The following is a 24,543-nucleotide window of genomic DNA, read 5'->3' as shown; positions in this document are numbered from 1 at the left end:
TGGTGAGCCTAAACACATTTTAGTGACCATTAGTGACAATAAAATATTAAATATTATATATAAATATGTAATATTATTTTTTTTTGTCAAAATTTGAGACCCCCTTCAAATATTGCTTTTGAGGCTTTCAGGGGGTCTCATGGGTTAATCAGGGGGTTGAGCCCCCCTGATTAACCACACTGAGTATCAGCCCACTTTTTCCATATGTTGTAGTTTGAATGCCACCACTATTCAACGGAGTCAAGTGTGACAGCAAAGCATATTTTCCTTGTTATTTATCACATTGTAGCAATGTGTGGGGAAAAAAACTGCACTGCTATGAACTGTTAGGGGACTTCTAGGCATTCTGTAGTATGCAGACCACTAGTGTCTGGGTTCTTACTAATAAGTTAAAAGACTAATAAGAAACTTCCATACCGAGCCATCTTGTTGCTTCTGATAGTACAACCCTTGAGGACCTTGAGAAGTCAAATGCACCTTTGCTTGTGTAAGTTTAACACTAATAAAATACACACAAACAGACACGGACTCAGAGTTTGTCTTTCTTTGCAAAGGGGAAGTACAGGTGTCAGCACTGTGAGTCTGATCAGCAGTCTTCCAACGAGCTCTCCCCCGTGCATAACTTTTTATTCACAGACAACTGGGCATGATCGTATATCATTGGTGTAACACAGAGCACAGAGAACAACTTGTTGAGTAACTTGTTGCTAGGTGAAAGTGGCAGATATGTAAATGTCCTGTGGTCAAGCTCTCCACAGATTTCAGCATAACAGAATTGCACAAGATTTAGCTAATCAAAAACTGATAATATATTTATTCACACATAATTCCAACATTTCCCTCCTGTTTATCAGTTTTGAACATGCTGTTTCATCAGAGACTTACTTGTCATGTATCATGCTTTAAGTAAGACCGTCATTATGCTTGTTCAGAGTGATACTTTCTTACTCCCACATGTCACACAGCAGTGCAATCATCCTCATACTCACATCCATTCGTCTCAGCTAGATTAAGTAGCTCATATTGGGCCTCACGTCCTTGTGCTAGTAGCTGCATCTGTACAAAACTTCTAGCAATAATCTTCTCAAACATGGAACGCAGGCAGGGAATAACACATGAAGCAAATAGACAGAACAATACCAGGAGCACCAAAACAGGAGCCAGTGCTTTAAACAGTATTTGCCACCAATTCCCAGAGAAAAATCCTGAGAACCAGTCCATACAAGGGGTCGCTCCTGGGGTATTGTTCAACACATATCGCTGGAGGTCGGTCAGATTTTGCAAAGCTCGGTGAATGTCTCCTCCATCACTGAGTCCATCAGGGATGTAAGTGCAGCATGTCTCTCCCACGATTGCACACACTCCTCCCTGTGAGGCTGTCAATAGGTCCAGCACGATCCGATGTTGCATCACCATGTCACGTATGCTCCTTTGTTCCTTGGCCAGTGAGCGGCCCAGGCTTAGAGTGGTGTTGATGTGTCTCAGCAGGGCATATCTGTTGATTTCAACGTGGTCACGTACGTATCCTAGTCCCACCATTGGGACCAGGCTCTGGCCGAATTTGGCTCCTCCTGACCAGATGCGATATGCCCGGGGGACATCCTTAAGACCGAGGTTCATACTGCGCCTGCTGCGGTGACGGTGATGAGGGTGACTGGTGATGTTTCCAGGAAGATAGAGCACGTGGTCTGATAATGATACGAGTGCGCATGTGCCTCCCCATCCTCGTGGTAGAGACGGATAGGCTCTGTGTCCGCAGAGCCAGTACCAATCAGCTAACACTCATGTACCATTTGGTGTAGGGACCACGCGGGAACAAAAGGTGACGTTCTGGTATTCAGGTGTGGGTATTGACTGTCTCCAGCTCATGTCAGACTTACATTGTTTCAGTCTTTCGGTTCCGTTAGCAGCACAGTTGGCTTTGGTGAGACAGCCCATGCATGCAATTGGATTCAGTGGCGGACAAAAAGAGTATGTGTGGTTACACAGATGGACTGGAAGAGTCCCCACTTTCACAGTTCCATTTCCTTGCACACACTTGTTCAGCTGTCGTGGTTGGAGTCTGTTTAGATAAACTAACCCTGGCAAGGGTTCGCTTATCTGTGGCCATGCTAGTAAGTCTGTGCTCCCCGAGCAGTTTTCAGGTCCTCTGACGGGGGAGTCACTCCAGGTGATGTTCAGCAGTGGATACTGGCATGTGTGTGCAGACATAGCAGTTCGTCCTGTTGTTTAGGTGAGCGGTGGTGTTCATGAAGCTCCACCATTCATTGGTGGCAAATCCATGTGGGTAGTAGGTGTGGCGTGCGTGCTCACCTGACAGCTCCCGTCGTCCGACTGGAGGCTTTTCTTTTTCTTTTCGCAGGAGCCACCACACCAAGAATCCTAATAAGAGTAGTGCAAGAAACATCACACTACACCATAACTCTCTGCACCACATGCGGCATCGTCGTCCTCTCCCTCTCCCTCTCTGTCCACGTCGGCGGCGTCGGGTTGGATCCTCTGGATTGTCCATCTCCATGTTCTGCATCGTACACTCTGGTGACTCCTATTAGAGTAGGGATCAGTTGGTTTCTTCACTGGGTTTGAGACACTCGTGTTTCTATACAACAGAGCCCCTTTGTAGCCCAGACTTCCCCACTACTCCGGTGAGTCAGGGAACGGCTGCAGTTTACAATGGCTGAGGTGGATCCACGTAGTTCTCTCTGCAATCTTGACTGCCGTTGGCGTGGTCAATAACACTTGATATGGTCCGTCCCAGCGTGGACTGGACCAGCACTTCCTCTTTATGACTTTCACGAACACCCAGTCGCCTGGTTTCACCTTCTGGGCATTCTGTGAGAGAGGAAGAGAATCAGAAGGCAGTAAATTTGCATTTGATACTTGTTGCTCTTCAAACAGTTTCCTCATGTGTTCAGCTAACGTTGTTTCTTCGTCAGCTTTCTGTATGTCTGGAGAGAAGGATGGCAGTTTAAAGGCTCTGCCATTCACTATTTCAAATGGTGTTAATCCTTTCTCTGTAGGTGTTATTCGCATGTACAGCTTAACTAAGTCCAGGCATTCTGGCCAGGGACGCTTAGTTTCTTCCATACACTTTCTCAGTCTTGACTTGACTGTACCGTTCGTTCTTTCCACTAGGCCTGCGCTTTGTGGGTGATAAGCACAGTGATTTTTCAGATGTATTTGTAGGTGTTTAGCCATCTGTTGCACTATTTTGTTCACGAAATGGGGACCATTGTCACTGTATAGTGTTTCTGGGATGCCATGTTGTGGCACTATGCTTTTGCATAGAGCTTTTGCTACTGTTAGCGCATCTGCATGTTTGGATGGGAATATTTCTACCCATCTGGAAAACGCATCCACTATCACTAAACAGTACTTGTAAGGCCCACTCTGATTTAGTTCGATGAAATCCATGTGCAGGGTTTGGAACGGGTATTTTGGTGCGGGAAATTGTCCTCGCTTTGGTCTTAGATTGCCCTGTGGGTTGTGTTTTATGCATATCACACATGATCTGCAGAAATTTTTTGAGAAGGTGTTAAAGCCATAAGTAGTAAAGTGTTGATGTACTAGGTCTATCATCCCTCCTGTTGAGACATGGCAAGGCCCATGGCTCAATATTGCTGCAGCTTTAAATAAGCAGGTTTCCATTTTTCCCCCGTGTTGCTGTAACAGTACAGATGTCATAAACCCCTGTCTACAGTCCACTGTTTGAGTGAACGGCTTCTCGTAGTCAGGAAGAGAAAGCACTGTAGCTGACATTAACTCCTTTTTTAATTTTTCGAAGGAGTGTGTGGCTTCCTCAGTCCATTTTACTTTATCTGACATTGACATTGGTTCGGTATAGATGAGGTTCAATAGTGGCTGTGTTTTCTCAGCATATGAAGCTATCCATGCTCGGCAGTAGTTACACAGTCCCAGAAAGGTCATCATTTGTTTTTTGTTTTGTGGTTTTGGGACGTCTGCTATCGCATGTTTTCGTGCTTCCTGTATCTCGCGTCCTTGAGCGCTGAGAGTGTAGCCTAAATATTGAACTCGTTCTTTCACCCACTGCAACTTTTGCTTTTTCACTTTGTTTCCAGTTTTTGAGAGATGTTGCAGCAGGGCGAGAGAGTCTGCAGTGCAGCTGTCTTTGCACGGTGAGGCTACAAGAATGTCATCCACATGCACAATTATTTGGCTTCCTTTTGGTGGATTAAAGGTAGACAAACAGTTATTTATTGCTTGCGTGAATACTGTGGGGCTGTCACAATATCCTTGGGGCAACTTAGTATATGTGTATGACTTTCCTGCATATGTGAAGGCGAACCAGAATTGTGAGTCAGGATGCACAGGTACAGGCCCGTGCAGAGACCTTTGGAGGGGCAGGTGCTCAAGAAAAAAAAAAGGCATAAAAACTATATATATATATATATATATAGCAGGGATCATAGTGATGATGAGAAAAGAAAACACATTAACTAAAGGTATTACCTATGCTGGGATTTGAACCCATACTAGAAGATGAACCTGCCTACTGAGAGAGCTGCTCTACCAGGTGAGCTATACATCAATCATATCATTATGACGTGTCTACCATCTTTAAGAGTTGTCGGCGGTAAAACAGCTGGCCCTAATCAACTTTTATCTTGATCGCGTCAGCAGGACTGCGTCTTCACGCAGCGGTCGCAGTCACCTCGGTCGTTGTGGCATTTGCCCACATCCCCCTATGGCCAGACCGTCACTACTCCTGTTTCATAGCGTAAATGCAATATTGTTGCTGTAACGTGCGATCTGTCGGACTTTGGGCCGAGCCCGTCTCTTGCTGCGGCGGGGGCTGGCAGGGGCACGTCTTGGTGGATGATGTTACCAAGGGGAGCCAGGTCATTTCATTTAGGCTACATAAATTATTATTATTATTATCATTTGTTAAATGTTATTCCTTAAGGGCTACTGACAGGCCTTCACACAAACACACGCACACACGCAAAAAAAATTAAAAAAAAATAGCACTGACAAAAGGGCACTTTGGGCATCAAGGAGCAAAGGGGCAGGTGCTTCAGCACCCTCCGCCCCCTCCCCTCCCCTCTGCACGTGCCTGCACAGGTATAGAGAAAAATGCATTACTCATGGTCGATGACAGTATAAAATTTGTTTCTTGGGTGCAGAGTGTTTAACAGAGTGTGCGGATCCGGCACTAGAGGAGCGCGAGATTGCACAGCTTCGTTTATTTGTCTGAGATCCTGCACCATTCCCCAATTAGTACCGTCTGCCTTTTTCACTGGGAAGATGGGTGTGTTACAGGGTGAGTCGGGACACTCTCTTATCACGCCAGCATCCAGTAAATCTGGTTCTTACCTCACTGGGGGTTTTATTTTGTCTGCTGGTCTTAGTGATTTTGCTTCAGGCAGTTCTCTTGGGACCAGTGAAGGATATATTGGTGGGGTTGATTTTGATGTTTTTGGCCTGGTTATAGGGGGGGTTACTGCTTCTCCCCCCGCCGCCCCTTGTACATCGTCAGCATCGGGAGGTTGATCAGGCCTCCATCTACCTTTAATTACTCCTTCATTATCTTTCTTTCGTACAAACATTGCTTTTGCGTCTTCTTTTCTCTTTTGTTTATTTTTTGTACTATTTGCTTGTCTTTTGTACGCCTGTTCTAGCCATTTCTTGGCATTTGTCAACTCTTCCTCCTTCCTATGTTTTTTTTTTTTTTTTTTTTACTGCAACACTTGCCTCTAATTTACCTACAAGCTCTTTTAATTCCTCTACTTTGAGTCTTCCTGTTACGCTATACTTTTTTCTCCATTTAGGTAAGTATTTTACACTGTGTGGATGTAGTTCCATCATGAACTTTTCATCGCCTTTTATTCCTGAGTTTTCTATCGCTCCGTGAGTACTACAACAGTTTCCCATTTTTATGTTACTGTATCTTTCACTTTTATAGTTTAACTAGAACTCATGGTCTACTTCAACAGTCCACTGATGTATGTTGTTACCGTAGGGTATCAGTCAGTGCTGCTGCTTCAACTCACGAGTTTTACCTGTGCACTTCTAGTATAAACTTTTACCGTGGTCCTTCAGCGCCACTATTCTGCTTAGGGTTATTTCAGCATAACCATGCTCACTTTATACTCACGGTCTATCTGCAGTCCGGTCTGGTGTAGTCTGTCCGGATCCCGTCAATCCAGCACTATACAGTGGGAGGGGAAGTCTATATCACCGGCCGGGCGGAGAATTCGCTCCCCCGGGCTTTCCTTCAGGTCACCTGATGTGATCCTGGCCGTCGACGGGCTTCGGTGTGTCGTCCTCCTTCTGACAGAACTGGGTATGTTGGGATCCGGGTCACGGCACCAAAGAATGTTAGGTTTAACACTAATAAAATACACACAAAAAGACACGGACTCAGAGTTTGTCTTTCTTTGCAAAGGGGAAGTACAGGTGTCAGCACTGTGAGTCTGATCAGCAGTCTTCCAACAAGCTCTCCCCCGTGCATAACTTTTATTCACAGACAACTGGGCGTGATCGTATATCATTGGTGTAACACAGAGCACAGAGAACAACTTGTTGAGTAACTTGTTGCTAGGTGAAAGTGGCAGATATGTAAATGTCCTGTGGTCAAGCTCTCCACAGATTTCAGCATAACAGAATAGCATAAGATTTAGCATAAGATTTAGCTAATCAAAAACTGATACTATATTTATTCACACATAATTCCAACAGTAAGTGATTGCTGGGAGTACTACAACACTCAGAAATCGGTTAACATAAAGGATTTTAAGGGAAAATGCAGAAGAGAGGAAGTGATTATTTCAAGGCTAAGACTCGGACACACAGGATTAAAATCAAGTCTTCATTTAATGGCAAAGTGTGTGTTGGATAAGTTTGATGTTTGTAAGGTTTCTGAAAATGTTGAACATGAAATGTTATGAAATGTAGCAAATATGATGTATAGCGTAATGAATTACGTAGTAGGATATTTGAAGTAGGGCGGAGATGGAGTTTGGAAGGGATTTTAGGGATGTGTGACAAAATGAGGAAATGTTACAAGGCTGTCATTATTTTTCTAAAAGATACATATTTAAATTGTAAGATATAATAACATGTTTGTGTATACATATGTAGTGTAGTGTTGTAGTGGCAATCTAATCTTTTATGCAGAGAAAAAATATTTACAGAAAACCAGCTGTGTTGAATGACTGAACTGAAACCAACGTGTAAATATGAAAGAAAAACGAAAAGACTAACGTTATGATATAACAGAAAGCATCTCGGACGAACACACACACAAACGGACGGTTGAAAAAACTGTGTGGCCTCCGTGATCCTAATTCCCCTCCACCTGTTCACCAGTGACTCCCCTAAATAGACTACGTTACCACCGTGATTCCCTGTCTATGCCCCCTGGTGCGCAGGTGGACGAGCAACACTGCTATTTACATGACTCACCAAAAACATACACAACATAACATATTCACACAAAATTGGCTACAACATATGTGAATGACAACAATTATTAGACATCTGATTATAAACACAATCCAGTAATAGCAGAGCTCTTATATTTTTCTTAATCACTGTTCACTAGGTATAGGTATCTCTCCATAGAGTGATCCGATGTGCTGAGCGCATCACTAGAACTGCATCGCCCTGCCTTCAGGACATTTACACCAGGCGGTGCAGGTCCAGAGCGACCAGGATCATGACGGACATTCACCACCCCAACCATGAACTGTTTGTGAAGCTGCCTTCTGGCAAGCGCCTACGCAGTGTCATGGCCAGGACTGAGCCTCAGGAGGAGCTTCTTCCATCAGGCCATTCAGACAATAAACTCTTATAAACCAACATAACACACACTCAGCACATACCATATATCACACACATGCATACACACCCTGCTACTTTGCACACGGTTCTTTCTGTAAATACTTTTTGTCTTTTTGTTTATAACAATATGTATGTGTGTATATATACATATATATATATATATATATATATATATATATATATATATTATCTTTTCTATTTAAATTGCACAGTTAACGGAGTGGTTGCAATTTCATTTTTACTGCTGCTGTACTTGTACAATTGCATGTGACAAATAAATCTTTGAATCTTGAATAATGTCCTGTTACTTGCCGATGGTGTATGGCAGGTGTGTAGGGATCTCGACTCTGTTGACACTGCAGAGTCACTTTGTGTTCAGGGTATCTGAGTGAATCAAAAACAGAAAACCTGAATCCAGACTCTGGTCCAGGTCCAGGTTCTAGGTGGAGGAGGGGTCTGAGTGTGGAGCAGAAGGAGTGGAAGAGTCAGTGTGTCTGCAGAGACTGTGTAGAAGGACAAAGCAGCAGCAGAGCAGTCCAGATACACTGATGATACTCTGTCACATCCAGAGGAACACAGGGATGATGCTGGACCGGACAGTGGAGCTGATCTGAGAGCAGTTCACACTGACAGTCATCTCCACATGTTGTGATTGGTCTGTCAGTCACTGCTGCCCAGTCAGAGCCTCTCCACCCACCAGCTGATGGTGCTGCTTCAACCTCTCTGGATCATCAGGACACAGCTGATCCTCTCAACACCTCCACCTTTCTCATCACTCACTCTGACAGAGATCGCAAGCTGATGAGAGAAGCAGAGAGACAGCAGAAGTGATAAATGAGTGTTTACAGAGACTCCATCAGCTGTCAGTCAGTGATATAAAGACCAGCAGGACTTCAGTCCTGTTCAGACCACAAGTGGAGCGGCTGTGTAGCGTAGCCAGCTTCCTTTCAGCTCTCATGTTAACGTGTTGGAGTGAAGCTCATAGACCTGCGAGCTGTGACAAAGATGGACTGATCAGTTCTTTAGTGTTGAAATGAGAGAACAAAGATTTGATGCTACAACAGTTTGATGGATGAGGACCGCTGTCTCTACACATCCTGTGATGCTGTCAGCTGTGATCCAGCTTTACTTCCTGAAGACATGAACACAACAACAACAGTCGTCTTCACTTCAACTCCAACACACGATCACAACAAGCTTCTGGCTCATCTGATTGGCTGACTGTTCCTCCTCTATCTCTTTCTGTCCAATCCTAAAGCCTGTCACAGTTCTCCTCTCACAGCTTCACTGAGGAAAGCAGGAAATGCTGGATCTTTACTTTGATACTGACTGTGTTTATAACAATACTGCTGAAACCAGCATGGACTGACTCCAACTCTCTACTGACCTCAGAGTCTCCAGTCTACAGCGTGGACTCTCCACAAGTTCAGACAGCAGCTTCACGTCTGAATCCTGCAGGTCGTTTCCTCTCAGGTCCAGCTCTCTCAGATGGGAGGGGTTGGACTTCAGAGCTGAGGCCAGAGAAGCACAGCTGATCTCTGACAAACTGCACTTCTCCAATCTGAATAAAGAATAAATGATGTAACTTCACAATTTAAATATTCAGTCAGTATAAACGTCACAAAGCTTCATTAAAATGTTGTAAAAAGACAATTTGTTATTGTCTGATAGTTAAAATAGAGATTATTTAACTTTTCATTGTAGTATGTATTTTTCTCATCACTTTAAAAACACATTTTAAAAAACACGATTTGGAATCTAAGATGAAAATCAATAGTTGAGGATGTTCAGAGTGAATTATTCATGTTGTCATATGAAGGTTTTAAATGTGCAGCTCAACATTGCTCTGCCACAGTCAATGGACTAAACCACAGAAGAAGAAAACAGATGTTAGCATAAAGATACTCAGTGGGGATCAGTATAATATCAGCTTGATGTCTGCAGTTTAGTGTCAACACAACTTTCATATCATTAATCTGAGCACAAAAGTAAAAAATGGTGTCTGACCTCAGAGTCTCCAGTAGACAGTTCGGACTCTCCAGTCCAGCAGAGAGAAGCTTCGCTCCTGAATCCTGCAGCTTGTTGTGACTCAGGTCCAGCTCTCTCAGATGGGAGGGGTTGGACTTCAGAGCTGAGGCCAGAGAAGCACAGCTGATCTCTGACAAACTGCAGTTCCACAATCTGAATGAAGAATAAATGATGTAACTTTAAAAGACAAGTGAAACAGAGCTCTCATTAATATTAATGACAACGTGCTGCTGCATCAATAAAGACGTAGTGATGTCACCTCTTAAACTCTGCCAGCTCCACCAGAGGCTCCATCTATACAAACTCATGTTGTGCAGCCAAATAAAACCCACAGAAACTGATTTAACATTTGATTCTACTATTTAAAGCTCCTGTTATTAAGATAGTTGAATTTTGAGTCTCGTTCCCAACTCTTCAAATACTGACGCTCTGGGATTGTAGGTCGGGTCGGCCGCCATCCCAAAGTGTCAGTATTTGACGGGTTGGGAATGAGATTCAAAAATCAACTATCTCACCAACAGGAGCTTTAAGATAAAAGTCATCCTGAGTTGAAGTTTTTCAGTCAGTACAGACTAAATCATCATCATAAAGGTTTGGAACAAACACATTTGTTGTTGTCTGACAGAGAAGAAAACACAACGTTTCTATTTTGATTTTCAGAAGCAAGAAGGAAAAGTGCAAATCAATGATAGAGAGGTTGATAGAGAATAAAACAGTGTTGAATTTTTGATGTTATATTAGATATGATTTAATATGAAGCAGAACAAGATGCTCAGTGTGAATCAGGACAGAATCTATGTGGTCAAATCCCCTTCAGAGCTGATGACATGAAAAGTAAGATTTAAACAGTTTGGAATAATGTTTTCAAAGTATTAACCACGGTTTAAAATAAGTATTAAAATGGATTTAAACATGTGAGAACAACATGTGTGAAATAATTGCGTCACACTTATAATTCATCAGCAGTGTAATATTTTCATTGTTATTAAAGTTTGTCTTCAGAGTTTCACACATTCAACACGTGCAGTGTGCTGAATCAGAGATGACATTACACTCGTGTCTTTTGTCCAACGTGACTTAAACATCATCCAACCTCCTTTTTTCAAAGATTCAACACTTTATTTTCAGAGATTTAAATCTCTGCGGAGATCTATTTTCACAACCTGCCCCACCCCGCCCCGCCGCTATTAAATACATGTTAAATATGTCATTGAATAAGGCTTTTATTTGGTATGACAAATGTGTTTGAAAACAGCCCTTCGTGTGGCACTTGAAACTGGCAACAACAAATTAAAATATTAATAAAAATAAACATAATCCTTAATGACCCACCACACCCGCCCCGCCCCGCCTCGCCCCGCCAATAAAGTGAACATTTCTTGACCCGACCCAGCCCAACACGCGGGTCGGCCTGTGCATCACTAGGGGCCACACCTTTCTGATGTAAGATTAGAGGGTCTGTGTCCAACAATTTCTGTAACTTTACAAAACTGACAAACAAACATTAACACCTTCCTCACTCTGTGATTAGAGGCTGAGTGGAGGTGAGCTAGAGCCCAGGTTTGAACTTCTCTCTCAGCTCTTTTTTCATTTGTGACACAACTATTTCTGTCACTTTGAAATATGAATTGAGTGAAACACTACGAATGTCTTCCAGGAGAGAACATGTGAGAAGTTACCTCCATATTTAAACCATTGTTGAGCCTCCAGCAGCTCTTCGCTCCACCTTTGGCTGTCTGAAACAGCTATGAACACTTTTAGCTTCACTGATGCACACTGATCCATGCTAAAAGGTGGAGTTAACACACTGCAGACCACTGATTGGTCAGTCGGAACAGCCAGAGTCGTCTCGTCCTCCACGCTCTGAAGTAACATTTCACTTTCTACCTTTTCAGCAGTCTTCTGTCTCGCTGCCTGCAGCCTTTCTCAAGTAAAGCTAGTTTCCTTGTTGTGATAAACAACCACACGTGTGTGCTGTGTGTAGAGAATGTGTGGTCGAGCAAAGGGAGAGAGCAAAAAAATGCAAATTAATTAAATTTTATAGATACACAGAAACACATGAACTGACCCCAGAGTCTCCAGTCGACAGTTTGGACTCTCCAGTCCAGCAGAGAGAAGCTTCACTCCTGAATCCTGCAGCTGGTTTCCACCCAGGTCCAGCTCTCTCAGATGGGAGGGGTTGGACTTCAGAGCTGAGGCCAGAGAAGCACAGCTGATCTCTGACAAACTGCAGTTCCACAATCTGAAAAAAGAATAAATGATGTAACTTTAAAAGACAATGTTCCTGCTTGAAATCATTCAGTGTTTGATAATCTGTTCAGAGCTGAAGAAGGTTCAGAATGTAGACGTTTAGAAAATGAAACTCCAAACACCTGAACCCAACAGGATGCAGGTTCAACACTGTCAAATACACAAAGTGAAACAGAGCTCTCATTAATATTAATGACAACGTGCTGCTGCATCAATAAAGACGTAGTGATGTCACCTCTTAAACTCTGCCAGCTCCACCAGAGGCTCCATCTATACAAACTCATGTTGTGCAGCCAAATAAAACCCACAGAAACTGATTTAACATTTGATTCTACTATTTAAAGCTCCTGTTATTAAGATAGTTGAATTTTGAGTCTCGTTCCCAACTCTTCAAATACTGACGCTCTGGGATTGTAGGTCGGGTCGGCCGCCATCCCAAAGTGTCAGTATTTGACGGGTTGGGAACGAGATTCAAAAATCAACTATCTCACCAACAGGAGCTTTAAGATAAAAGTCATCCTGAGTTGAGTTTTTCAGTCAGTACAGACGTCACATATCATCATAAAGGTTTGGAACAAACACATTTGTTGTTGTCTGACAGAGAAGAAAACACAACGTTTCTATTTTGATTTTCAGAAGCAAGAAGGAAAAGTGCAAATCAATGATAGAGAGGTTGATAGAGAAAAAAACAGTGTTGAATTTTTGATGTTATATTAGATATGATTTAATATGAAGCAGAACAAGATGCTCAGTGTGAATCAGGACAGAATCTATGTGGTCAAATCCCCTTCAGAGCTGATGACATGAAAAGTAAGATTTAAACAGTTTGGAATAATGTTTTCAAAGTATTAACCACGGTTTAAAATAAATATTAAAATGGATTTAAACATGTGAGAACAACAATATGTGTGAAATAATTGTGTCACACTTATAATTCATCAGCAGTGTAATATTTTCATTGTTATTAAAGTTTGTCTTCAGAGTTTCACACATTCAACATGTGCAGTGTGCTGAATCAGAGTTTAGATCACCTTTCTGATGTAAGATTAGAGGGTATGTGTCCAACAATTTCTGTAACTTAACAAAACTGACAAACAAACATAACACCTTCCTCACTCTGTGATTAGAGGCTGAGTGGAGGTGAGCTAGAGCCCAGGTTTGAACTTCTCTCTCAGCTCTTTTTTCATTTGTGACACAACTATTTCTGTCACTTTGAAATATGAACTGAGTGAAACACTACGAATGTCTTCCAGGAGAGAACATGTGAGAAGTTACCTCCATATTTAAACCATTGTTGAGCCTCCAGCAGCTCTTCGCTCCACCTTTGGCTGTCTGAAACAACTATGAACACTTTTAGCTTCACTGATGCACACTGATCCATGCTAAAAGGTGGAGTTAACACACTGCAGACCACTGATTGGTCAGTCGGAACAGCCAGAGTCGTCTCGTCCTCCACGCTCTGAAGTAACATTTCACTTTCTACCTTTTCAGCAGTCTTCTGTCTCGCTGCCTGCAGCCTTTCTCAAGTAAAGCTAGTTTCCTTGTTGTGATAAACAACCACACGTGTGTGCTGTGTGTAGAGAATGTGTGGTCGAGCAAAAGGGAGAGAGCAAAAAAATGCAAATTAATTAAATTTTATAGACACACAGAAACACATGAACTGACCCCAGAGTCTCCAGTTGACAGTTTGGACTCTCCAGTCCAGCAGAGAGAAGCTTCACTCCTGAATCCTGCAGCTGGTTGTCACTCAGGTCCAGCTCTCTCAGATGGGAGGGGTTGGACTTCAGAGCTGAGGCCACAACTTCGCAGTGACTCTCTGAGAGTCCACTGTCATTAAATCTGTGATGACAGATAATAGAACATTAAAAACAATAAACTGTGACACTTTAATGACAAAACAGATACATACATTTTGCATCACAAAGCACAGGTGGTCAGTTGGTCAGCCTGAGTTGGTCAGTCATTGATCACAAGGTTTGTACTTTGAAACTTGAGCTCCTTCTGTCCACGAGGCCCCAGACTTTCCCTGCCTGAGGAGATCAGAGGGGCTGAATCGGTGCCCCATTTTATATCACCCCCCAAAACACACTTGAATAAAGCTGCTTTTAACCCCTGATGTGGATGTTTTTATCTTGATGTTTGATTTTGGTTTGTTTTATTCAATCTGTTGTCTTTATATTTATATTTGTAATTGTCGGGGTAAAACTTGCTTTTTCTTGTGACTCTTTCATTGTTTTGCTGTTTGGTGTGTGTACAGCACTTTGTAACTGCTTTTAAAAGTGTTATTCAAGAAAATAAATAAATAAATGAACCTCCCCGAGTGTCCTTGAGCAACATGAACCGCAAACTGATGTTTAGGACAAAAGTGTCCAAATGACTGTAATGTTAACGTGTCAGATTTGAGTTGATTTATATTCATTAAGCTTTATGTAAATTCACTGTAGGTTGTAACTGCACTCGTATGTGTTTACCTCAGTTATGTGTTTGTGTGGATTTTGTTCTTTGATGCATTTTTTTCTGTCACTCCGTCTGCTTTTCACCTCCCATTAAATCAATTCAACGGCTTCTACTGCATCAATAGTATAATTAGTGCTAAAGATTGAGTTATTATCATTCGATGGGTAATCATTTGTCTCAAGTGGAGTTCACCTGGCTGAAGTAAATGTTTTGGAAAGTAGACGACTACATGTCATTTCATCTCTGAGCTTGGTGATGATAATTGATTCAATAAGCAGGTTTCATACCTGGTCAGGAAAACATGTATCGTGTTGAGGTTTTATATAATGCATGTGTGTAAAGTGTTTGTCTTTAATACTGAAGGCTTCAGCTTTACCGTGATTTTTAATGTTAACCACATCTGGACTTACCGAGCCTTTCTACAGTTCCTCACAGCTGGAATCAGTCTCTGTTTTCCCTGTTGTGATGTGTTGTAGTTCTGTGTGTCCAACTCATCCAGAACCTCCTCTGACATCTGCAGCATGTAGGCCAGAGCTGAGCAGTGGATCTCAGAGAGTTCCTTCTCTGATCCGTTCTCTGACTTCAGGAACTCTTGGATCTCCTGATGGACTGAGTGGTCGTTCATCTCCGTCAGACAGTGGAAGATGTTGATGCTTCTGTCAGGAGAGATCTTATCACTGTTCATCTCCTTCAGGTTGTTGATGGCTCTCTGGATGATTTCTGGACTGTTGTCTGTCTGACCCAGCAGGCCTGCTAAGAGTCTCTGGTTGGACGTCAGAGAGAGGCCATGAAGGAAGCGAACAAACAGGTCCAGGTGGCCATTTCTACTTTTGAGGGATTTCTGCATGGCGCTCCTCAGGAAGTCATCCAGGGAAGAGTCACTGTTTTTATACCTCCGACCACTCAGGAAGTTCTCTTCCTCCTCATCCTGATCATCCTCCTCCTGTCCTCCCAGGAAGTCCTCCTCTGTGTTCCTGTTGGTGTAACAGTGGAACTTGTAGACTGCAGCCAGAAACTCCTGAACGCTCAGATGAACAAAGCAGTAGACCGTTTTCTGGAAGATCACACTCTCTCTTCTGAAGATCTCTGTACAAACTCCTGAGTACACCAAGGCCTCTGTGACATTAAGACCACACCGCTCCAGGTCTTCTTGGTAGAACATGATATTTCCTTCCTCCAGATGTTCAAACGCCAGCCTCCCCAGCTTCAGAAGAACTTCCCTGTCAGCCTCCATCAGCTCCTGTGGACTCGTCTCATGTCCCTCATCGTACTTCTGCTTCTTCCTCTTTGTCTGAACCAGCAGGAAGTGTGAGTACATGTCAGTCAGGGTCTTGGGCAGCTCTCCTCTCTGGTCTGTAGTCAACATGTGGTCCAGAACAGTAGCAGTGATCCAGCAGAAGACTGGGATCAGACACATGATGTGGAGGCTCCTGGAGGTCTCGATGTGTGAGATGACTCTGCTGGACAGATCTTTATCACTGAACCTCCTCCTGAAGTATTCCTCCTTCTGGACGTCTGTGAAGCCTCGTACTTCTATTACCCTGTCAACAAGTGAAGGAGGGATCTGATTGGCTGCTGCAGGTCGGGAAGTTATCCAGATGAGGGCCGAGGGAAGCAGCTTCCCCTCGATGAGGTTTGTCAGCAGCACGCTAACTGATGACTTCTGTGTGACATCAGACACGACCTCTTTGTTCTTGAAATCCAGTGAAAGTCTGCTTTCATCCAGGCCGTCAAAGATGAACAGAAGTTTACAGACAGCGAGCTCTTCTGCTGTCACCTTCTGTAATGTTGGATGGAAAACATGGAGCAGCCTGAGAAGACTGTACTGCTGATCTCTGATCAGGTTCAGCTCCCTGAACGAAAGCAGAACCAGCAGACTGACATCTTGGTTTTTGGAGCCCTCTGCCCAGTCCAGAGTGAACTTCTGCACCGAGAAGGTTTTTCCAACGCCAGCGACGCCGTTCGTCAGAACGACTCTGATGCGTCTCTGTTGGTCAGGTGAGGCTTTAAAGAGGTCGCAGCACTTGATTGGAGTTTCACTGAAGGTCTTCTTCTTGGAAACTGTCTCAAGCTGGCTCACCTCATGTTGGGTAATAACCTCTTCACTCTGTCCCTCTGTGATGTAGAGCTCAGTGTAGATCTTGTTAAGGAGGGTTCCACTTCCTGTTTCATCACCACCTTCAGTCACACGTTCACATCTCCTCCTCAGACTGATCTTATGTTCATGGGAAACCTCCTGCAGACCAACATTCACTGAAAAAAGAGAAAAAAGTGGGAGACAAAAAATACAATTTGACAATCAGCAGTCAGTCAATGGTCTTTTCATTACAAATTAAAAAAACATCAGTATAAGAATATGTTAGTTGTTTTCTTTTTCTTTCTTTCCACCTAACGTAGTGGAGAGGTTTGTGTGTCCCTGTGATCCTCGGAGCTCTGTTGTCGGGGGCATTAGCCCCTGGCGGGGTCTCATAAAGCTAAATAGCCCCAGAGGAGGGGCCAGACTGAGAGTGATTCAAAGAACCTCCAGTTAGGTCCGGAAATATTTGGACAGTGACACAATTTTCATAATTTTGGCCCTGTATGCTACCACAATGGATTTGAAATGAAATAATCAAAATAAAATTGCAGTGCAGAATTTCAGCTTTAATTTGAGGGTATTTACATCAAAATTGGAGGAAGGGTTTAGGATTTGCAAACATTTTCATACATAGTCCCCTCATTTCAAGGGACCTAAAGTAATTGGACAAATTAATATAGTCATAAATAAAACGTTCATTCTTAATATTTTGTTAAGAAGTCCTTTGCAGGCGGTGACTGCCTTAAATCTGGAACCCATGGATATCACCAAACGCTGGGTTTCCTCCTTTGTGATGCTTTGCCAGGCCTTGACTGCAGCTGTCTTCAGTTGTTGTTTTTTTGCAGGTCTTTCTGCCTTAAGTTTTGTCTTAAGCAAGTGGAATGCATGCTCGATCGGATTGAGATCAGGTAACTGACTCGGTCATTGTAGAATATTCCACTCATTTGCCTTGAAAAACTCCTGGGTTGCTTTCGCAATCCAATCAAGTGCCGTCCAATCAACTTTGCTGAATTTGGCTGAATGTGAGCAGACAGAACGTTCCTATAGACTTCAGAATTCATGCGGCTGCTTCCGTCTTCTGTAATATCATCAATAAACACTAGTGACCCAGTGCCATTGGGAGCCATGCATGCCCATGCCATTACACTGCCTCCACCATGTTTTACAGATGATGTGGTGTGCTTCAGATCATGAGCTGTTCCAAGCCTTCTCCATACTTTTCTCTTCTCATCATTCTGGTTCAGGTTGATCTTAGTTTCATCCATCCAAAGAACGCTGTTCCAGAACTGGGCTGGCTTTTTTAGATGTGTTCTGGCAAACCCTAATCTGACCTTTCTATTCTTGAGGCTTATGAATGGTTTGCACCTTGTGGTGAACCCTCTGTATTTGCTCTCGTGAAGTCTTCTCTTTATGGTAGACTTGGATAATGATACGCCTACTTCCTGGAGAGTCTTCTTCACTTCACTGGATGTTGTGAAGGGGTTCTTCTTTACCATGGAAAGGATCCTGCGTTCATCAACCGCTGTTGTCTTCCGTGGTTGTCCGGGCCTTTTTGTATTGCCGAGCTCAAAAGTGCGTTCCTTTTTAGTCAGAATGTACCAAACTGTTGATTTGGCCACCCCTAATGTTTCTGCTATCTCTCTGATGGATTTTTTCTTTTTTCGCAGCCTAAGGATGGCCTGTTTCACTTGCATTGAGAGCTCCTTAGACTGCATGTTGTGGATTTGCAGCAACAGCTTCCAAATGAAAATGCCACACCTGAAATCAACTCCAGACCTTTTACCTGCTTAATTGATGATGAAATAACGAGGGAATCGCCCACGACTGCTCATGAAACAGCTTTTGACTCAATTGTCCAATTACTTTAGGTAAATACCCTCAAATTAAAGCTGAAAGTCTGCACTTCAATTTCATCTCGATTATTTCATTTCAAATCCATTGTGGTAGCGTACAGGGCCAAAATTATGAAAATTGTGTCACTGTCTAAATATTTCCGGACCTAACTGTATATGAATCAGCCTCAAAGGTGCAGCAGCACCTGAACCAGGAAAGGGAAATCAGGGCACCTTTCTGGAACTAAACCTGGGAGTGGAGATCGCTGGTGAATATCTGGTGGATGGTCTTTGACTACATGGAGACGCCACCCTGCGGGCTGACTACCAGCAGGGACAGGCATTGGGGTCAGGTGTGTGCCAGTTTCATGCAAAAGACGGAAGGTGAACTGATCCCTGGCATCCCAGACTGGTCCTCAGGACAGGGAATGTCACATCTCTACCAACTAGATTTAGTTGGGCTCACCTCTATGCACAGCACTGTTTCTTGAACTGAATTCCTTTGTTTGAGGGACAACATCTCAGGTTGGCCCCTGTAAATGACCACCACCTGCACCTCAGCCCGTCCACTACATTCTGCTGCTGCTAACTGCTTGTTATTCCCTCACTACAAGGTGGGACCAGCTACTGCTCAACTAGATCCAGACTGTTTGATGTCCTGGATCCACAATAGTGACACAAACTCCCCAGTGACATCAGAACAGAAGAAACTCGACACAACTTCAGACTGAAAACTCTCCTGTTCGAACTGAAAACTCTCCTGTTCAAACGGCAACTTGGCCCATAAAAACAATCTCTCTCTCGATCTCTTATTGCTTCTAATTGTAGTTCTTGAAACATTTTAGCATAATTGATGAATTTGATCTACTCATGTTGTATACACATGGTTCAATCAGTTATTTTCAGTCACTTTGGATGAAAAGGTCAGCTAAATGAACGTATTGCAATGAAGCAGGTTACATTTTTTGGAGATTCAAGCAGCTGTTTAATGTGCTGAAACTGAGTAGCTAATTAGCTATCTGCTGAAGCCTGAAAATAGATGTTAGCAGTGCACTTTTCCTCACTGGATGTTTGTTTGGTCGCTTGTTCAACAAGTGGATCTGCAGGACGAGGTGTGTGTTTGTAAGTTAGAGGAGGAGGAGATGTTAGCAGGAAAGCTAATGTGGACTGTTGTTTAAAGTGCTGTTTTGTCTCAAGCTGCTGTCTGACACTTCTCCATCTCCATCTATGCATGCAGAGAACAAACAGCTTTCTGATTGGTTAATGTGTGCATAACACATGTATTAAAACAACAAGTTGTATGTTCAGACATGAAGACATCAGACAGATATATAGTCTTACTTTGTACAGTGCTGGTCAGACTGGCTGTCTGCAGTCCAGCTCTTGTTCTGGATCTTTTCCCACACTGGGGACAGGAGGAGTGTCCTGGTGAAGCAGACTGGAACCAGTATGATGTGATGCACTGTCTGCAGAACCAGTGTCCACAGGTGGTAGAGACTGGATCCTTCTGGACGCCCTGACAGGAAACACAGCAGGACGGCTGCTCCGCCACAGAAACATGCCTCCTCTTCTTCTCTCTGTGAAGACATTTCTTTAGAACTAATACCATTTGTTGATTGTTTCTAAAAACATCAAGATTTGGTCGAGACTGTTGAGAAGCTCAGATCAGCTGACAGAGGACAGTAAAACTGTCTTTACTTTCTGACTGAATTCAGCATTCAGTCTGGAATAAAAATGGCTACTTGTGTTATTTCAACTCTTCTGTTTAGTCAGTTTGAACCTGGAGTTAAAAGTGTTCTCAATAACTGTGGTAGACCACTATGACACGACTTTTTAACTATGACACTTTTTAACTATTACACAACTTTTTAACTATGAGATGACTTTTTAACTATAAAATCATTTTTAACTATGAAATGAAGGCATACATGTATTTCAAAACTTCCCCAAAGAAAAACAAACCAACAAACCAAGAAAAGAAAAAAGCACCAGCAGGGCTGGACCCAAATAGTCAACTATTCTGATATTGGTTCGTTTGGTAGGATTTGGTTTTCAATTTTGTGATTCATTTTTGTTGTGTTCTTCATAAATATAGACTATCAATAAAGTCGATCCACAAACTAGCTTATCAATATGCACAACAGGTGCACACCGATGAGGTTTCCCATACGTTCATGTATTTGTGGTAGACCGACACCCTCTCACTCACGTACACATGACGTAGTGTTTCCCACACATTTACTTCGGCGGGCCAACTAGGTATATTAACGGCCACTAAAGTATATCTGATGACCCATTTTAGCATTTTGTAAGTGTGAGAGAACAACAGCATTCGTAACGGTTTAACAAGTGGACAATCTCCTCTCGCTCTATCCCTCCTGTACCTCTACCTGCTCTGCACAGAAAAGAGAGAGAGACGTTCTCCAGAAATACCGTCAGCAGTTTGTGGCTATTAAATCCAGATTAAGATCATCTCAGTTTGAAACAGTATCTGCAGGAATAGTTCTTTGTTACGACCCATCCAGGGGTGACTGGGACGCAACATGAATAAGCCCCATTCTCCCCAAAACCCAAGCAGCCACCAGGATTAAAGAAGTTGAATAAAGAATTTATTATTCCAACAGAACTGTGAGTTAATGAATTATCTCAGGATGGACTCAGGCCAACATAACAAACAAAAAGAAATCTACCTCCGGAAATCAGCTGACCTGTCGGGAAACAAAACAGAACTCAAAGACAAAAGCTAACCTCCCTGACTGGCCAAACACAGGAGAAAACAAATCAACAGAAATGGCAGTCCACCCCTACAAACGCAAAAGTACAAAGATGCCCTGGTGTGGCTGGTTGGATCTATGAGGAGCGTGTGGACTTCGTCTCTCTCTGCCTCTCTCTCTCTGCCTCTCTCCGACGCCATCTCGGTCTTTTATAGCCTCGGCCAGATCCGGCAACCAATTAGCGCTCAGAGGAGGAGGAGTCCAGTCAGTAGGCGCTGCATTCAGGGAGGACAGAAGAGCACACACACACACGCACCTGTATACGTCACAACATTACGACAGTAGTCGTAACATCTTTAACAGAACATTTTGTCTTCATGCTCAAAGCACATGTCTCTGAGTTTTCTTCATCTCTCCAAAATGGTCAAGCAACCGAAATTCCACTACAAGTATCAGTTGTCTTACTTTGAGTCTGATGGTCCAGGTTCAACACTGAAGTCTGGAGGATGATCATTGGACTGGTCACTCTTCATAGACAGAGAGCTGGATACTGGAGACTCTGCTCTGTCCTCCTCCTCCTCCTCCTCCTTCACACAAACACTCATCTTCTGCTCTGAAGTCAGTCTGAGAAGTGAAACAGTAGCTGTGAGGTCAGGACAAAAGAATCAGGTAACACACACTCTCTCTCCCCTTCACACACACATTATGCAGTATAATAAAAGCAGCCAGAAGTCCAACTGGTCAGTTTTCTTCAGACCTGTGCTTGTTTTCTTGGGTTACTGTAGGTTTAAAGAGTAATATTCAGCCAATCAGGACTTTGTGTCCACAGATGAATCAAACTGTTGAGTTCACTCCAACATTTCTTTCCTGCACAGTCCACAGGGAGAAAACTGACTCACAGTAAGTAAAGTCACAGTAAATAATCAAATCAATCAATCACTGTGTGTTTCACGCAGATGCACACAAAAGCTCCTCCTTTGCTCCTCCCCTGAGTGGGACAGAGAACAGGAGGGGGAAAAAAGTTACATGGGGAGGAGGGAAGGGGAAGCACATCCTATGTTTCATCCACTATATATGAGGAGTTGATAAAGCAAATGGGCGACAAAGTGAAAGCTACCATAGCTGCAGAGATACAGCATGCCAAGTACTTCTCTGTGATTGTGGACTCCACTCCTGATCTGTCACATATTGACCAACTGACCTTCATTTTTCTGATTTGTGAATGAAGAAGAAAAAATAATAGAGCGATTTGTTGGATTTGAGCCAATTGAGAATCACACAGGGGAGAGCTTGGCCAATACTGTAATGGCTATGCTTGACAGTTTAGGCCTAGATCTTGCAAACTGCAGAGGCCAAGCATATGATAATGCAAGTAACATGTCTGGACGTTATAATGGGCTGCAGGCTCACTTGAAGAACAAGAACCCCTTAATCCATTATAAACCCTGCGCAGCACATTCTCTAAATTTGGTGGGTGTCAACAGTATTGAAGGCAGTTGTCAAGATGCAAGTCATTTCTTTGACCTCATGCAGTCCCTATATGCCTTTTGTGCAGCTTCCACTCAAAGATGGAACAGAATCTTCAATAATGCAGACATCAAGGTAGACATGACATTGAAATCACTATCATCAACACGTTGGAGTTGCCGTGCAGATGCATCTAGGGCACTTTGTAGAAATTATGCACAAAAAAGGGATGTACTTCAGAGCATTTCATCTGATATGGGAGAAAAACGTGAAACACGCAATGAGGCAGCAGCACTGTGCTCAAAATTAGGCAGTCTTGATATGTCGTTCATGGCACAGTTTTGGGACAGTGTCTTAAGCAGATTTAAAGTGACAAGTGAAGCACTGCAAAAGGCTGACCTGGATCTGATGACAGCCATTTGTCTGTTAGAGTCTTTGAGATCATGGGTTGTATCACTGCGAGACCAATTTGACCATTTTGAAAGAGCTGCAAAGAGCGTTTCTGGTGTGTGCCAGTCATATCGTGATGAACTAAAGAGGGTCAAGAGGCGCAAAGCACTTCCGGATGAATCTACAGAGCATGAGGTAACACTGAAAGGCCGGGAGCGATATAAAATAGAAATGTTCAATGTCATCATTGACAAGCTAAGCAGCTGTTTAGCCCACAGAATGGAGGCATACAAGAACATCACTGACAGATTTGGGATTCTGCTGAACTTGGAATCTGATGATTTGCCCACTGTTCGTAAACAGGCTGATGCACTCTGTGCCTTATACCCTTCTGATTTAGATCAGAACCTGGCAGATGAAATCATACAGTTCAGATGCTTTGTGCAGAGTGAACAAGATAAGTCTCCTCCAAAACTGCTGCAGGTGCTCTTGAAACATGGTCTGCAATCAATTTTCCCCAATCAATGTGTTTGTAGCCCTACGTATTTTTCTGACACTGCCAGTCACAAACTGTGAAGGAGAAAGATCGTTTTCACAGATGGCAAGAATTAAGAATGAACTTCGAACAACGCAAACACAACAGCGCCTTTGTGCACTGTCACTGATGGCCATTGAGTCTCAGCTTGTCAGGAACTTTTTTTTTTTTGATGAGATTGTGACTGAGTTTGCAAACAGGAAAGCAAGGAACAAACCTTTCTAAGACAGGGGAGGAGGAGAGATGGAGATGAGGAGGAGAGACAGCTGAGGAGGAGGGAGAGCTGAGGAGGAGAGAGACAGAGCTGAAGAGGAGAGAGACAGGGCTGAGGAGGAGAGAGACAGAGCTGAGGAGGAGAGAGACAGAGCTGAAGAGGAGAGAGACGGAGCTGAGGAGGAGAGACGGAGCTGAGGAGGAGAGACGGAGCTGAGGAGGAGAGACAGAGCTGATGGAGGTACGTGTGTGTGTGCGTGTTTGTATTCGGGGGGCCATCCAAGAATTTGTGCCCAGGGGCCCCTGCCCTCTTGATCCTGGCCTGCTTGTCAGTGAGAACATTCATTAGTCAGGGGCTGAAGAAGATCAGGAAAACTAAAGTTGAAGCAAATTCAAATCTATTTGCACACATCCATGCCATAGGACAATATGAGAGTTTGCAATATCCATAGAAAAGGATGTTTAATCCAATATGGATTACACTGGCCGAGTGTGATGGGAGAAAGGAAGGATAGTGACTTTTGTTCATCCTTTGTATGGAGTATCTCATTATGCGATATAAGGTACATTAGACCGGTAGATACAGGGCCCCCAAATGACTGTTCGCCTGCAGCCCCCAAATGGCTAAGTTCGCCACTGCCTAGAAGTGGCCATACCGTTTTGTATCTTCTTTTTTTTATATAAATATAATATTTTGTTTGGTTTTTATCTTGATATTTTCTTGCTAACCCTAAAGCCTAGTTTATGCTTCTGCGTCGCGGCGACGGCGTAGCTACG

At 43.2% G+C, this 24,543-nt stretch overlaps 1 protein-coding gene across 1 annotated transcript; it reads right to left on the bottom strand.

Moving 5' to 3' along the window:
• Positions 1-8,014: 8,014 nt before the first annotated feature.
• On the bottom strand, positions 8,015-21,694 carry LOC311271370 (NLR family CARD domain-containing protein 3-like; the record flags this gene model as incomplete). The annotated part of the gene is made up of 8 exons (XM_084377007.1): positions 8,015-8,601; positions 9,191-9,364; positions 9,811-9,984; positions 11,900-12,073; positions 13,747-13,920; positions 14,949-16,791; positions 19,789-20,024; positions 21,627-21,694. 8 exons carry the CDS (start codon positions 21,692-21,694, stop codon positions 8,580-8,582), a joined length of 2,865 nt encoding a protein of 954 aa, XP_084233133.1. The 3' UTR covers positions 8,015-8,579.
• Between the last annotated feature and the right edge of the window lie 2,849 nt (positions 21,695-24,543).

Source organism: Pagrus pagrus (genome assembly GCF_965226575.1).
Source record: "Pagrus pagrus genome assembly, chromosome: 16".
Classification (NCBI taxonomy): Eukaryota; Metazoa; Chordata; class Actinopteri; order Spariformes; family Sparidae; genus Pagrus; species Pagrus pagrus.
The sequence above is the reverse complement of the archived record's forward strand: the minus strand, read 5'-3'. Positions and strand labels throughout refer to the sequence as shown.